At 41.5% G+C, this 17,300-nt stretch overlaps 1 protein-coding gene across 4 annotated transcripts in view; it reads right to left on the bottom strand.

Moving 5' to 3' along the window:
• Window positions 1-350: 350 nt before the first annotated feature.
• The window catches only part of PRKCQ (protein kinase C theta), a 68,059-nt gene continuing 51,109 nt past the window's right edge, over window positions 351-17,300 (bottom strand). For all 4 annotated transcript variants that reach the window (XM_042793058.1, XM_042793057.1, XM_042793060.1 and 1 more), the window contains 5 exons: window positions 14,988-15,050; window positions 11,206-11,344; window positions 6,704-6,892; window positions 3,818-3,946; window positions 351-2,463 (listed from right to left, as the gene is read on the bottom strand). In XM_042793058.1, the coding sequence (XP_042648992.1) occupies window positions 2,308-2,463; window positions 3,818-3,946; window positions 6,704-6,892; window positions 11,206-11,344; window positions 14,988-15,050 (676 nt within the window). In that variant the 3' untranslated portion in view covers window positions 351-2,307. The remainder of the gene's footprint in view (window positions 2,464-3,817; window positions 3,947-6,703; window positions 6,893-11,205; window positions 11,345-14,987; window positions 15,051-17,300) is intronic.

Raw genomic sequence — 17,300 nt, 5'->3', positions numbered from 1 at the left:
AAACATCCCTAACAGTCATTTAGAGTGGGATACTGCCAGTCTTCAAATGCTTAGAAATGCAGTCTCTGGTCCAGATCAGGCCATCCAGACTCCATCCATAGCACGTGGACAAAGTCAGGGCCCCTGAGGACTTGGCTGATCCAGCCTCATTCAGGTGTCAGAGGAAGATGGCCCGAATCATCCTCTAATATTAACAATTTCTGCACATCTGGCTCTGAAACCCCTTTGAGGTACCAGACCCCATGTACAGCAGTGTCACCTTCTGGTAGTGAAAATGAACATTTTACTCTCTTCTTGGATATCTTTGTACAGTGCCAAATCTTTGTTTTAGATACAGATCAGTGGAGTAGTTACAGTTGTTCAAATGCTTGCTGAGCCTCTTTATTTATGGGTTAAAATTCCCCTGGGGAACATCCCCCAGAAACCTCAGAGACATTTTAATAGCTTTTCTAAGCACCTCTGTTCTTAGTCCCTATTAAGTACTTCAATGCCTGTTTTCCAATTGTACACAACGTTTTATTAAACTGTACAAACAGCACTGGCATTTAAAAAATTCATGTTAACCATTCTAATTAAATATGATGACCAGCGGCACAAACTGTGAGCACAGATGCTCCCTGCATTTCATACAGCACAAACAAGGATTTCATGAGAGTCACTGGACTGAAACCTTTTCCAGGGCACTCTGCTTTTCTTGTCAACGTTAGGGACCTCTGCTCTTGGCCCTACAGGATTCAGTGCCGGCAGCCACTGCCAGTGATGTCCCAGCATTGCCTGCAAGGCTGTATTTGTCCTGTTGGGAGGTCCAAGTTGACAGCCTGGTCCAGCAGAGCCAGGAAGACACCTCTGGAAGGAATCTGATTTTGGGATGACTCACCTTCTAGGGCTTTTCTTCTCCATGGACTGGAGAGGTTGATAAAATGAAGCTCCAAATGTGTACACTTCAATTAGAGCCTAACACCAGCTTGGGTGACTGCCTAAGTCTAACCTATTACAGAATCTTCTATTTGGGCTTTGACGTAATTTCGACCCAGTATTTAACTGGTATCTCAGTGACAAGCAGTAAGTGGGCAGTTCTATAACTCTCCAACCTCAGAAAACAGTGCAGCTTTATTTAAAAGGATCCCGTGATGAAAAGATCACAGAAAACACTTTTTTAAACCCGTCTACATTTCCACAGACTGCAAAGGGATAGAACACACAGCAAAATGTCAAGGTGAAGGAGAGGACTACCCTCACCTGATGTGATGTCCTGCCCTGTGACTGCTGAGTGCAGTTTGTTGACTTATGTCCACCACACGTGCAAAGAGTTGGGATGTCATTTAGAGCAACAGAGAGTATATCAGCCTTTGCAAGGACTGATTACTACCTTTCAAGTAAAAGATGCCAATGCTGTGACTGGAAGGCCAGTTTTACAATGCTTAAACAATGGTTTGAGGAAACCTCTTCCAACTTTCTCATGTGGTTTTAGGATAAAACTCCAGAAAGCCCAGTCCAGATTTTGCTCTGAGTCCGGTGGGTGTGAGGACAGTTAAAGCTTTAGAACAGGGGTTCTTGAGGCTTTCTGCTGGACTGCAATTTCCCATCCTTCCTGCTCAAGTGCTAAGCGTAAACCACTAGTTTTCTGTATTGAACTTGACACTTGCCATGGTAATGGTCCTCCTTTGGGGTTGAGTCCTTAGCTCCGGTGCCTCTGATTGAGATGTACGAATGCTGGAATGGGCACCTGCAAAGTCTTTGTCCCAGCAGAGCAAAATTATTTTTAAAGTGAGCATTATTTTTAAAGTGTGTAGGGAGTAAAATTGCTTCTCCAAAACTGTGCACACATACACAGTTCTGCACACGTACAAGTAGAGGTTACCACAGCATCCAGTCTGAAGTCTTCCCAGATACTCTCAGGCCTTGAGCAAACCACTTGTCCAGAAGAAGGTGGGCCTAGGTGAGAACTGAAGAAATGGGCACTGACATCACCAGAAGCTCATACTTGTTTTTTCTTACAAAGAAACCCATTGACTGTGTGTATAAGTAGTGGGAAAGAGCACCTTCTCATTTTCAGGTGCTCTCAACTTCAAGAACATTCGGAAAAGAGAGAAGAGAGACCAAAAAATACCACAAAGAAACTTCATCATTTCTGAAGAGTGGCTGGCATCTACTACGGACTGGAATAAGCTGGAAGCCTCCAGGAATGGTACAAACTTTCACTGAGGTGTTTTTCTGGAGGGTTCTTGATAAAAAAACCATGCACAGTCTTCAGTCGACAAAGTGTTACTCAAACCATTACAGCGAATTCCTTCAGTAAGGCAGATCTCAGGAAAATATTTTCTCCATTTTAGGGTTCACAAAAGAAAAGTTGCTGAACATATTTTGGTCCATGCTGTTAATCAGTGCTCTGTCAGCACAGGACAGTCTAGGTTTTTCATTTAGAAATTCCTTGTCGAAGTTGCTACAGTCACTTGGAGATTTCTTCAAGAAAAGGGGAAAAAAAAAATGGTGTCAAACCATGAATTTTCAGATCTTCATTACAATGGTACTGGCCCTATCAGGCTGCTTCCTATAGGCTCGGTTCCACTAGTTGGGAGCAAGCTCAGCACAGCCAGGGAATCTGCAATGCATTTGCTCTTAGCCTTTTGCTCAATGATTTGTTACGCCAGTCCAAATGATGCACAGTAATATGTCAAACTGCAGTAACCTTCTGCCTGAGCTGTTAATATCCAGCAACCAGTGTTAATCACTTGCTTATTACCATCCCACTGAAGTAATAATGGGAATAAATATTGTATAGGAGTCACTAAGCCTGTGATCCATGACTTCTGCCAGGCAGGGATGTTACAGCTTTGTAATATGGCAGACTGGACCCATCAATTAAATAACACTTGTGAAGGATTGTAAAATGAAAGTATGATGCACTTGTCAAATTAAATGATATTATCATTTTTAATAGGACTTTAATAGTTTAACAGGACTATTATTAAAATAGTCAGGACTATCCTGATTTAGCTGACCACCTGGTTACCTCAACTGCTTTTCCTTCTTTACGTTCTGCAGTGTAGTGAAAAACAATCCCTACAGAATAGACTGTACTTATGTTGTTAAGGGAAGGTGTTTTAAGTCACATCCAGACTCCTCTATGGTAACTGAGAAAGTGATGAGTATTTTATGGTTTCTCAAGTGTTGGCCTACCAAACCTGGGCTTATAGCCATCAAAAATTAGTAGTCATGATGATTAGGTCAGGTAGCCCAGCCAATAGACGTATATAGTTCACAATTATCTTTCCAACAACTGTACAATAAATGAGGCTGTGGTAGATCCAAATTATAGAAGGTTTCAGCTGCTTGTAGTTATCTAATCTATACAATATGTCAGACAGACCGTGAGCAATCTAATCTTCACTTGTACATTTAAGTAAGAGTCAACACTTTCCATTCTGACTGCCCAAGACCAAGGACCTCCATCTACTTTTAGACAGAGAGACTGCACGTGCAGAGAAACACCAGAAGATAACCATGAAAGTTTGAGGGCATTTTGAAAGCTGTCTTTTGGTACCTAAAGTTTTTAGTTCCTGTGCGAATCAGACATTTATCCACCTTTAAAATCCTGACTCTGTGAATCTAAACAGGATTTGAGGTCTTTGAAATTAAAGGCCCATGTCTGAAGATTTTGGACAGAGACCCTAAATATGTGGGTTTATAACATCACAGTGGGTCCTTGCTTTGGTTTACTGTTAGCATGTGCTGGACAGTTTAAATATTTGGGGAATTAATGAGTCAGAAAAGAAATACATGAGATGGGTGGAATGGAAAGAAGATGCATCCTTACCACTTTTGGTTTGAAAGGAGGTTCCATCCTTCTTTCTTCTAAAGCTTCCCAGTTTATGTCCCGGAAAAAAGCATGCTGGCGGATGTTCCCTTTTGCTCCTAGTCTCCTCTCAGGTTCTCTCACAAAAAGCTAGAATGTTGAAGAAAGAGAAATACCTTAGTCTTTTATCAATAACCATGTGTTCTTTAGGACAGTCCTACCAGATAGGGTCTCAGACTTCAAACTCAAGCATGGCTGGTGAGAATGTGAAGACTCTTCTACCTTACTAGATTTCTGAATGGGGAACCATTCTGGATTCTCAGCCTCAGATAGCAAAACTGAGAGACCCTGGTCATATTTTCCCTTTACAGGAGAGAGAGAACGATTTGCTACAGTGGCAACAACATATGTGCCTGAGCATGCAAATATGCAACTACATAGGTGAAATATCTGGATTGTACTTACGAGCTTTTTTCTGGACAATTTCTTGTTATCAGAAGTTTTTTTGCAGTTGAAATAGAAGCATAATTTGTGAAAATACTAGCCTAGTCTATGTGGGGGTTGCATTCATCTCCTATACCTTTGGATACTTGGAGTGTCAGTATTTGACCCTTTATAATTAATAAAGAACAAGAACAGTCATCTTAGGTGAAAAACACCTGACCTCCTTTACACATTTAAAGATGAGATAGAAGACACCCTGGAAGTGCTTGCTTCTCTCCACTGACTAGCTTACATGCTGACAACCATCTACCTTGTCAGAAGACTCCCTATTCAGATAGCTTGTGTTTGATGCATATTGCAGGCTATAACTGCTTTGGATGACTAATTCTGCTGAAGATAGGGAAAAGTTAGAAGTGGGGGCATATCTTTTCACCATCAGCTACATGCAGGTCTGAGCCCACACTTCAGTTTAGTGTAAACATTGCCTGTTTTGTCACAGATGTTTTTATAGTGATGCAGCAGCCATTTGGCTCTGGAAGAAGCTGAAGTGTTTCTGGGGGAGAGTTTCAGGAGTGCTAAATATTTCAGAGCTCCTCTCAGCGTTTGTGAGCAGGATGTAGTGCTGAAGTGTTGCTATAATGGTGGGTGTGAATAGTTTAAAATTCATCTTTATATCTGCAGTAAAATGTCTAGGGTCTCCAGGCCAGCTGGCCCATAGAGCACCAGATCCTAGATCCTAATCAGTGAAGAGGAATAGTGGCAACACTTGATAGCAGCTGACTTAAATATAGCCAATATGTCATACTTCAGTGGTCATCTCAAAATGGAACTTGGATTACATGTGGTAGAAGTTTCTTGCTACTCGATTTGGCATATAATAGATACTACTCAGCAAAGAACAAATAGAAATATCTAATGCCAAAAGTGGCAGCAAAAGAATCTAATGTATGGATCATTGAGGGCCTGTTTGAAAAAACACCCAGGCATTGGGTTTTGGTGAACATTGTGGACAAAGACATACCAAAACTGAAGTGTCCTACAGATAACTGATTACACAGCAGTTCAGATTTCATAGGTTAAATTCTGAGCTGATAACACAGGTATTAAGCAGGGTGGAATATGTAATTATCCGGAGTTGGTGACAATGAGAATAGCCCAGAATGGAGAATATGTTTTGTTTTCCTAAGAAAGGAAGTTTACTGATTGATATAAGGATGATTACTGTCTCTAATCTTGACAGAAGTACAGGCTATTTGTCCAGAAAGATGTCAGCATATGTCCCAGAAATAGACATTCAAAATCTCAGTCTGCTATGGTATATCTTCCTGAACAACTGCTTTTGATTGTCTTCATTATTATCATTTAATAGTGATACCTAAACATCTGATCCCTGCTGTGCACAGAACAGATGCCAAAATAATCTCCTGTTCTCCATGTTTTTTGGTAGTGGAATATTATATATTGTTCTGTCAGTTTGTAAATGTGAAAGTCAAGATAGGGACTGTAAGTCAAATATGACCAAAATCTTGTGCTGAACAAGTTTCCTCACATCAGCTGAGCCATTATAAGTCTTTGTACATGCTCTCTCATTATGCTCCATCTCAAGTTAAAATGCCTTAGCTTAGATCATGCTCAATATCAGTCCAAAGCCCAGGTGAGTAGAGGTAACTTGTTAGACTAGTTGTAATTTCATTGCATTTTGATCTTGCAACTCTAGAATAATTTGCATCCCAACCCAGAAAAGCTACAATGCTAAATGGCATGGGGCTGAGATGGAGGAAATGAAAAAAAAGGCGTATGAATGGAAGGGAACCTAAAAGATGAGGAGGATGCCCATTAGAGGGAAACAGAAGACTGCTCCACTGAGAAAGGACACTGAGTATTGCTATGTAGGAGATTCAAAGGGCCAAAAATCCAGATGACATGGTGCTACTAGCTTGAGTAGCTCCTCCACTTCAGGACACAGCCCAGGCTTTGTTTTCCTGCTCTGTAGTTCAATGCAAAGATGCAAAATATTCTATACTGAAAATCAAGATGAACACCAAAGCAATCTACTCTCGATGTCCTTATATCTCTGAGGCACAAGAACTGCTTCAAATCCATAATTATCAAGAGAGTCACTGTAACCCGTAGTTTGAAGCCTGGCAGAATATCTTCTCAAGGAGTTAACATGTCTTGCACCTTAGGGATTGCTCTGCAAGGAAACTGATCTCTGCTGGTATCTGATACCCTGTGACTCTACTTATGGGATGTGAGGAGCCATCATCACAACTTAGGAGAAAGAAGACACAACAATGGCCTTATGACTGAGGCAAGGTGTGCTTTGAGGTCCACAGACAAGAAAGTGGCGCTCTCTGGTCCTATCACACTAAATTTTTTTCTCTGAACAGTAGCTGAAGATGCACAAGTCAAAGATGACAGTTCTGGCAAAAAGACTTTCATTTGATGTGTGGTATTTCTTACCTTCACCAAAATGTCCTTTGCATCCTTGTCAAGCCAGCGAGGGTAGAATGGATTATCCATACGGATAGACTGGAAAAGCTCCTCTTCATCTTGGCCATGGAAAGGAGATTGTCCAATAAGCATCTCATACAGGAGGACACCAAAGGACCACCAGTCAACTGAGGTGTTGTACTTCTGCCCCAGCAGTATCTGCCCAAAGAGAGGAGTGACAGATGCAAAATATCTGACTTGAGTGTTTCAGCTTCAGAAGGGTGGCCAAACTGTGACGTTTCAACAGCCACTTTGCACTGAGTGGGATAGCAGAGGCACTTCTCCCTGCCTGCAGCATGAACCAGAGCATCTGCCCATGGTGCAGAGATTGTGGTTTGAGGGGCTCCAAGTCACAGCCGCACCTGGGTGCCAAAACAGTCCTTCACCCTACAGATAACAGGTTGCATGTAACTCTTCAGTTACTTGAACAAATCCTTGGCTACCAGAGAGATATCAAACATAAAAAGTTTATTTTTTGGAACCCCAAGTTATCCCAGGGTTTCAAATCATGCTCATGAAGTCCAAGAAGACAAATGGTTAAGCATTATCATTCTGCGACTGATTTAACTCCCAAAAGGTGTACTTTAAAATTACAAGTGTGGCAGTGTAAAGGTACTTCAGGACTATCAGTTAGTAGAAATGGTGTGAATCTATTCCAGCAAAATCTGCCCCAGGAAAAACATGAGAAAGTGGTTTCTGGTCTGTCCTCTTGAGACCAATTGAGTTACAGGTAGAGGAATGGGAATTTGTCCTCTGTCAGTTCATTGGTTTGTGCCTTTTTGTGTCAACTATAAAGTGATGCCTACATCCAGTGTGCGAGGGACAGGGAGGGTTGGCTGGAGTGACAACCTTCCCTAAGAAGGGATGTGCCATTTTTTTGTCCTACAAATTTTGTCAGACACCAACAAGTTCTCAAACTTCCCCTCTGGGGAAGTAAAATTAATCTCACCTGCCTTTAGGTATCTCTTATGGAGATACCTAGAGCTGAAACATTTATCATTAGCTCCTTCTACAGTCAAGGAAGAGAATTAGTTCCAATTTTAGACATCCATCTAAATATCTACCTGTTATAAAATATACCCCCCTGTTTTTCTCTCTTTGTTATCAAGGACCCTAGACAACTTGCTCATATATAGATATTTACTTTGCAGATGTCTAAAAGTACATGTGATGACTATGATGTCTAGGATCCTTATCAGGATTTTAGAGCTGGAGAGGGTAACAGTTAATTTTAAGGCATAATTTTTACTCTTGAACCCACAGCTTGTTTGCAGTGTGATCCCCTATACCATAGCTACAGTGTAGGTATCAATGACAAGCCCTGGAGATGGCTTAATACCAGTGAAAACAACTATCCAGATCAGTACATGTGAAACTGCTGATAGTTGAAAAATTATGATTTAGAGAAGTGATCTTTACTGCTGGCTCTGACGTACAGTGGAAGAGGGTGAGCAATTTCTTGACTGTTTTCATACCTTGTCTTCATTACTTGGAAATTGCCACTTGGTTCCAGATTCATCTTATCGCCTAAAAGTTGTGTCTTATTAATTTAGTTATCCAGAGTCTCTCTATAGTCAGTGGAGGGAAAACAGTGATTTAACTGACTTCCACGCCTAAGATAGGAAGGGATGACTTGGCTTTGGGGATACTTGTCCTTCTACAACACTATAAATTGCCACCTAATGCACTATTTTTAGATGAATTTCCTCACATTGGGTGAGAAGTATCCTACTCTGATGTACATGCAGCATTTAACAAAGAAAGACTTAATATCAGAAGTCTAAAGCCAAGCTGATGTAGAGTGTTCATGACTAGCACATCTGTCTCCAAAAACACTAAAAGAGGAGATGTAAAAAAGACAAAAAAGCTATTTGAATATAAGATGTAATATATCCATTGTGTTTCACTCAGAGACATAAAAAGGAATCAGCAAGACTCCCTAATATATTTCTGCTAGATTATTTATAAACAAAATCATCCCAACCTTTCCTTCTGAAAAGGCACATTATTTTTATAAGGCTTTAGCTTTTAAAGTATAAAATGTCTGGAAATTGAAATTAAATGTTTTATGGCAGTCAAAGAAAAGATTAATTAGCTTTGTAATTTTCTGGAAAAAATAAACTAAGAAATTTCATTTCAGGTTAAGTCTTTCTTTTTTTTTTTTTTTTTTTGTCAAATATTTTTTGAAATAAAAAAAAATTGCTTGTCTAGTGACCCAAAGCCCCTTATTTGCACGGCCTGTAGCTAAGGTGCTGGGTCTGTAACAAATTACAGTGCTAGCAGCTGCATTGAAATACTGACAAAAAGTCCAGTGCTCCTGCCTCTGGCGGGAGAGATGATCCATAAACTTTATCAGTGTTTTCAATTTAGAGGTAAAATGTTTTATATTCACTCGTTGAATGTCTAAAATAGATGATGATGCAGAAATAAAACTCTGAGCTATTTTAGTCTTTATCTTTTCCATGAAGTAAAATAACAGATAATGGATTATCACTTGGCTCTTTTTTAGGATCAGAAAATAGCTTTTTTTTTTTTTTTTTTTTTTTTTTTAAATAAAAGCATATTGAAGTGGAATAAAAGACAGTTGTAGCTTGGTTGGAGAGAACACTTACACCTGATCTTAGGCAATACAAATCCAATTGATTTGAAGAGACCAGCCCTTGTGGTGTAACCTAGATCAGAATCAAGCCCTTGGTGCACAGTAAAAAATCAATGAATTATAGTGGAGGGAAAAAAAACCCAAAAGCTTTAAAAGCTATTTGGAAAGTACTAATATCCATCACGAAAATACTAAAATCAGGAAATGGGATCTTGAAAAGCAAATAAATGGATTTCAGAGTGATGTCATACATGATGCATGCACGATTCGTAGGTTCTTCTCTGAGCTGAAAAATGTTTTCTTTGGCCCCAGTTTGCCACCTGATTAGTCAAAGCCTCTCCACAGTAAGATCTATCATTGTGTGAAGTCACAAGGTTAAGGGAGCTTTATCTTTTCTGGAGGGATCTAGTTGAAAATATCTAAATTTACTGGAAAACAAACAAAATAATAATTTTCTGTCAGTGAAAAAAATGGAAAAAAATAGAGGAAGAGCAAAGGATCTCACTATGGGCAATCTGGAGTCTGGTGTCTGTGACTACCTAGTTTTATTTCATGGGCACATGGAGGCCAGGTTTAGCTTTTCTCCACCAAGTATCAGTAGATATCAACTGCAGGAGAAGAGGAATTGTTGGTATGTTTTTTCATGGAGCTTGGAGACTGTCTTCATGAAAGGCCCAGACTTCCTGAGTCAAGTGGACAGAGGAGGACCTTAACACGAGTTACAAGCTGTGCCTTGCCCGTGTTAGCTCAAGCACATCCTGGCCCTGATACAACTCCATCATCTCTAGTTTTAAAGCCTCCTTCACCAGGAGGCAGGTAGTGGAGGCATGTCCTCCAGGGATGGATTCATTCCATCCCAGTGGCATGAGAGGTGCTCTGGCATCATGCAAAGCCGAAACAGAGAATCAGGTAGTCCAGAGCCCAGAGTTAGCAGATCAGGTGCCAGCTGTCCTCTAGACACCAACACCTCTCCCCTGACTGCTGCCATTTAGAGGGAAAAAATCAGGATGCATGACCACTCTCATGTTTATGCATTTCCACCCTTTTTACAAGCAGCTACTGGTTGTTTTTTATCTAGACAGACTTTCAAGCCTGTGCTCAGTTTTAAGGTTATACATCTGATGGCAGAACCTTTTCAGAGCATATAGTGCCTTATTCAGCTTTGGGAGGATGCTCATGATGCAGACTGTTTGCAGCCAGCTAAGAACCTGTCTGAGTAAGAGAGAAGTCCAAGTTATGGGTGCCATCCTTATTCACACATCACAGCATATCCCAGAGGGAAGGTGAATTCCAATCTCTGCTTTATTGTGGACCCAGCCTCTCTTCTGTATCTAAAAGGTGGTTAACTAATGAGAAGGGAGAATCAGCTCCAGGTGGGCATTTTCTCCCACCTTTCTATATTTTTTCTCTTAGGCTGAGATGAACATCATCCCTCAGTAGAGCCCATAGCTCCCTACCAGCTATCAAGGAGCCTGTACAGACATGGAAGCCTACTATTAGCTAGGTAGGGAACATGCTTCCCATTTCTCATGCTGTTTCTGTCCCTGAATTGCAGGATCTACCTCTTGGAGCTTCTTCTGCCACAGCCTACACTGGATTTCCATTAAACATTCCGTTTCTTGGTTTAAGCCAAGCACCACTTGCTTCCCAGGCCCATTTGCACAGAAAATTAATTAGCCACAAAAATATGCAATGCCAGACAATAATGCAGACTGTGAGTCAAATTGAAACTCAGTTTCTAGCCTGGAGCTCCTCAAAATAAAATTATTACTCTTTGCACCCTCCACTATTGACTGACAGTCAGACAGTCATGCCTTAAGACACATTCTCTGTACCACAGCAGCTTGCTGACCTCCCTGGACCCCACACCTACCTCAGGAGCAATGTAGTCAGGAGTCCCACAGAAAGTACTTGTCTTTGCATCTCCAAACATGTTCTCCTTGCACATCCCAAAGTCAGCAATTTTGATGTGCCCCTCATTGTCCAAGAGGACATTGTCTAGCTTCAAGTCTCTGTGGAGGAAGAGAAGAAAATGCTCCTTTAAAGTGTTACAGTGGCACAAAAGTTATTTTAGCAGGTTACACATTAACTTGTTATCTGCCTCTATGCAGTGCGTACATGTTGCAATTACAAAGGAAGGCTGAGGGCGGAATGAGGAGCTTCTCTCTTGGACTTCAATATCCCTCTTCCTCCTTCCTCCTGTCCCAGCATTGATTCATTTGCTAGAGGAGACTTTGCCCAAGACATCTGCTAAAAGCTGTCTCCTTCAAGGATGCAGAGTATTAAAGCTAAAAAGGGCTTTGTGCCAGCTGATTCTTTTGCCCTAACACAGTCTGGAGAAGGTGAGTGGGAAGGGACCAGCTAATGCTCACTTTCTTCTTCCCTGGGAGTCTCAGTACTCTGAAGCTACTGCCTGATCGCCCTCCCAGAGCAGGTTCTACAAATATTGGAAGATGTAAGGACACACAATCCCTTCATGGCTTGCAGAAGGTCAGAATAATCCCAGACATCAGCAGAACACCCACCACTTTTTCACTGCTGGGCTGCACTATCTGAGCCCTGGGGATTTACAAAGGTCTTCACACAGAACTGCCAAGCTGTTGTCAGACGTTTCAGGCTCTGAGGAAGGAAAGAGCCCAGAGAGGGAAAAAAAAAAAGAAATGCAGAGAAGGAAATAAAAGCAAGTGAGCTGATGAATCATGGCCATTGACAGAGAACAAAGAGGTCCTCACGTGGGAACAATATCTGAAAGGAGAGAGAAGCATGTAAAGAAAGAAAGAAAAAGGCAGGAAGAAAGGAAGGCTGGCATGGCTTCTATCTTAATTTTTTTTTTATATATTACCTAAAAGTTTTATTTTTCACTGAAAAAAATGATTCAGGGAGATGTTTGGACCAACGATGCTGCACTTCATCTGGGATGTACATAGAATTTGGGTTATATGGTCTCAGAGGACCCACATTCCTGCACTGCTTATCCTCTGCTAGCAATCACCGCTCCTTCTCAGAGCTCCCAAAGCACCCAGACACAACATTTGCTTGTGCCCACAGCTGAGGATACAACTGGTCTTTTGCAACCTCTGCTGTTTCACAGCCTACACACATTCTCCACATCTCAGGCAAGGGTCCTAACCATGAGGCTGCCTCTACCACTACTCTCTCGGTGACAATTGTTTTACGATGTTTTTGGTTTTTTTGGTTTTCCTTTTTTTGTCTTCAGAAATGGATTTGACTCCCTCAAGATAATTTCTAATGCGTGATACTCCTGAGATAATTGCTTACAATTGCAAGAAAGATGCGTGTTCAGCCTCCCTCTGTGCAAGGCTCCTCATTTTGCTTCAGCCAGGTCCCAGTCAGGGTGGGGGACCTTGTAGTGTCTACACACTAAATTGTTGTCATGGGGTAATTGTTCTTTGCTGCTAGAATATGGCCCAAGAAAAAGCAGGAGTCATCAATCAAAAAGAAATATAGAGACAACCAAGACATTTGCCTTCCAAGTGGCAGAGAGTCATGTTGTCACAATTTCCAGCTGGAATGACTTATTTTAGTTACACCATTGAGATCAATCTCTGGCTGCCAGCACTGCTTTTATTCATCTGGTAGATCGAAGCAAAACAAAAAACCCATCACCTACAGTTCGCTTTCATTATTTTGATGAGTTTCAAACTCACTGGCTCCAGGGATTGGAGTTTCTGCCAAAACCACCTCAGCTCATTCATTAAAATTTAAGACAACATTTCCAAACATGGGTGTGTGAGACACAGCAGCTGGGTTCATTATTCTTACTACATTGCAAGTGATGTAGTTTCAAAAATTATTTCTATTCACTTTCCTAAGTGCTTGGTTAGCTCTGACTGAGATACTGATGGCTGTGCATTCTCAACTGACCTCATTGTCATTGTCTTCAATGAAAAAAGGAAAAATGAGCAGGACTGGTTAAATCTTTTCTCTCAAAGCTTGATACCCAAAGCAATGATGCACGGGCTCCTGGGAATGAGTTATTTCTTCCTATCACCATGCTACCCATTATCTAGCTATCCCAATTGCCCACGTTTCCCAAGGCTCCAGACTCTAAACATCTCTCTCCTTTCATGAGGAAATGGGTCCCAAACTCTGACACACCACTGGCATAGCAATTCCAAATAAAAAATGTGAATCAGAAACAAAATGTCAGCATTAACAGTCCTGCCACAAACTCACAATATTCTGCAGATATTTTTAATCAACTTTTCTGAGAAGTCTGAGTAAAAATGACAGACGTAACTAAGCTATTTGGGCACTTCAGAAAATGTTTCCCTTCAGTCATCCAGAACAATAATTAGAGCCAGAAACTTGCTGAGACCCCAGAGATCATCTTAGCTTAATGCCATGTATATTGATCTCGTGTTTACACAATCACCATCATTGGTCAATAAAGACTATAAATGGCTCCCACATGAGTACTAATAAGAAATAATAAGGCAAGTTTATATGAATCAAAGCTTGCGTTTTAATGGGAGAGTGGATTGTAAACAAGTCGTTCACTTTTAGTATTTGTTCTAATGTTCACAGTACATGACAAACATTGAAATAAGCTCATTTTGGTTTCAGCAAACATCGTTGCTTTAGTAAGTTTTCCCATTTGTTTGTGACAAGCTATTTGCTTCCTTCTTTTACAGAAGGCTGCACTGTAGTAACTAACTTTTGTCATGAAGATGAGCTGGACTAGAGTTCCCCAGAAATTCAGTTACTCCTTTCAGCCATGGGAAGCAGACTGTGGCCCAATTTCTGTGGCCATTTTGCTCCCGTCTTGTCTCTGTCCTTTTATATAGGTCTGAAGCACAACACTTGTGCATTAGATCAAAGCATCCATGCATAACTTTGGAGCTCCTAGGGAAGTCGAGCAGAATTTGGAGTGGTCAATTTTGTAATAGAGGACTTCTCCTTGGGATCTGATAGATCGATGCATTGTGGACTAAGTTCATAACAGTAACTTTGGGAGAGGACTCTTCTGTCTGAGTGCAGCTGCCTGCAGTGTCCCACCTAGACCCCATCAGCTCTCTGTGGACCCCACTGGTAGAAACGGGCACTTCTCATACACACTCTACTACAGGTCTGATGAACCTAAAAAAGCCCACTCCTCTCTGCTTATTACAAGAGGAGTTGGGGTGGCTAGCTCAGATTCATGATGGTAGGTAAGATGAACCACATTTCCCCATGGAACTGTGCACAGCAGACTGGTTAATAACCCAAAAATTAAGGTATATCACTGCCTCCCTGCTGTTGTTACTTGAACTGAGCTTGTCACCACTGTCCCGGGGTAACCAGCACAGCAGATATACCAAATTTCTCATGGCTACCTTGACTTTATTTACCTTCATACACAGAAAGCTTAAACTGGCTGCCTATATGCTGGGTGCTATATGAATGACTCTGTAAATACATAAAAGGGCTTGTTTTAATGTTAACTGAAATAGGACTGGATTCTCAAGAAGGGCTCAAAACTGCCTTTTCTATGTTATCTCTTCAATGTAAAACAGTCAGACTCTGTAAAAAGGAAATCTGCATAGAAATGCAACACTAGTAAGTACATCCAAGCAGCAGTCTCTCAGTTACCATTAGTGCTTGCAGGCGGAGCAGAAAAGGTTTAACATATTAGACATTAAAGAGTAAAATTACCTGTATATTATGCCTTTGGAATGGAGGAACTGGAGCCCACATATGATTTCAGCAGCATAAAACCTGAGCAACAAAAGGCACATGTTAGAATCAATACTTCCCAATAGGTGCTTTCAATAGGACTCAAAAAGATAAAAACTTTGTCTCCACAGGCTCCAAAATTTCATTAAGTTCCCAGAAGGCTTGGAATATTTCCATAAGGCTTGGGGTAACTGTTTTTTACAGGTAGCTGATGGATGATGTGAGATTCCCAAAAGCATGACACACAGCTAGAAGCCCAACCCCCACTGAAACCACTTTGCGAAATGCCAGGGATTTGGAGCCTACTCATCTTCAGGGATTTGGGAGCCACACTGCATGGCTAGCTGCAATTTTTTTATACGTAACTGACTCTGAGGACATGTCCTTCAGTGCACAAGAATGTCTCCAGATGAGCTGTGGAGCAAAAACCCACCACCCAGCTCCTACAGCCTACCCTGCCTCGCCTCAAGATACAGTCCTTGCCACAAGGAAGGCAGGCTAGGTGGTGTCTCTGCCTCTCCCTTATTTACATATTTAAAGTAATTCAATGAGTTACAGTGATGCACCAGACTGCAAACTGCAAATTACAGTTAATGCCTCAGACCTTGGAAGAGCAGCTCTAATTTGCCATGTTCAGCAGCTGCTGCACAAACAGCGGAGTGGTCCCAGCAACAGGACAGGCAGGTGGGCATCCAGGTTTGGGGACCACAGGCAGGGTGCTTGGCTTGTCAAACAGACCTCTTCACTGCTCAGGTTTATGACGTGCTTTTGAAAATTTATCCAAGATATGACTAGCTAGCAGCCTGTTGACCTTCCTCCAGCATCCTTTCAAGTTTGAGATCTTTGTTCTCATCACATTCCAGCATAAAGGACAACACCAGATCCTGCTGCAAAGAGGCAGCATAAGACTGAAGCACCATTGCACAATGAAAGTGCTCTCCTGGAAGAGAATGTAACCACAGGATCGTATGCCCCTCCAGTGTTGTACAGCTCTGCTCCCTCAGTCTTCAGTGCATTGCCCCCTAATTCTGAAGTCAGATGCTTTTGAAAAAAATCATCAAATTAAACACTGATTTAAATGAGTTTTTTTTTTTTATTTATTAAATAAAAATTAATTCCTATAGTGGTTTCAATATTGACTTTCAAAATACCTTTTGCTTGCAGGAGAATTAAAAGCACCTTTCATTTATTATAATTCTTCTATTTACTTTAATCAAAGCTAAATAAGTTTTTAATTCTCTGTTGGTATATTAATTTTTTGTTTAAATTTACCTTTTGTACTTTTGATAGGTTTTATCTCTTTTCCCCCCCCCTTGAACCTGAAAGGGGTAAAGGGAAAATCCCATTACTTCTAACAAACAACAGCTTCACTTCTGATCACTGGACCATGAACCTCATCTTAAGCAATTCCTGCAGCTTGACTACAGGCCACCCAGTATTCTAAAGAACAAGATATTTGGTCCTACAGGTGGCTGAAAATGCATCTGTGGGATTTCTTTGATGGTGGTAAACCTGGGGTGGAGGTTGGGCCTCCAATTACGGACTGAGCAAGAACTCGATGAGTGCAGCAAAGAGCAGCCCCAGGGCTGCTGCAATTCAGAGCAGACACATGTAGGTTGCTTTAAAATTACCATCATCCACGGGCCATGTAAATAAGATCTCAGGCATGCCTGGGGCTGTTTATGGACAGTGGAGGCACTTCCAGAGGTAAGGTCTCAGCTGGATTGAATGGTCTCTCTGGAACCCCTCTTTGCTTCAGGGACTGAAATCCTGGGAAGGGGACTAATCCAGCAAGCAAGGCAGCCTAGAGGACAGCTTCTATCCAGCTCAGCTTTCACCTCTGAACAAACGTTTGAGGGACTATGCTGAGGTTAGTCTAAAATACAGAATCCAGGTCACAGGCTAGAAGGAAGTCCCTGGTTTGCAGGCTAAAGGATAAGCCTGTGGGCAGATGCAAAGCTGACAAGGGTGTAGTGGCGTCTGTAATGTTCCAGGGAGAAATAGCTTTCCTGGTTGACCAAGAATGCAAAGCAAGGTCATGTTGGACTGAAATCAACTGTGTGGATGGACTCTAAAAAGCCTTCTGTGGGAGGGGAAAGAGGACAGGGAGAGGAGGTGACTTGCTCCAAGTCCATCGTTGGGGCGGGGTGGGGTGATGACCCGCATGTCTGTTTTCTTCAGTTTGGAAAGAGGTGAAGTAGAGACTGGTTCTGCTTCCAGAACAAGCATTATCCCCACTTTGCAGTCAGGTAAGGTGCAGAGGTCAAATGATTTGCCCAAGGTTTTATCTAC

The sequence above is a fragment of the Tyto alba genome, unplaced genomic scaffold (genome assembly GCF_018691265.1).
Source record: "Tyto alba isolate M040663 unplaced genomic scaffold, T.alba_DEE_v4.0 Super-Scaffold_2, whole genome shotgun sequence".
Classification (NCBI taxonomy): domain Eukaryota; kingdom Metazoa; phylum Chordata; class Aves; order Strigiformes; family Tytonidae; genus Tyto; species Tyto alba.
Note: the sequence above shows the minus strand (reverse complement) of the source record. Positions and strands in the feature narration are given on the sequence as shown.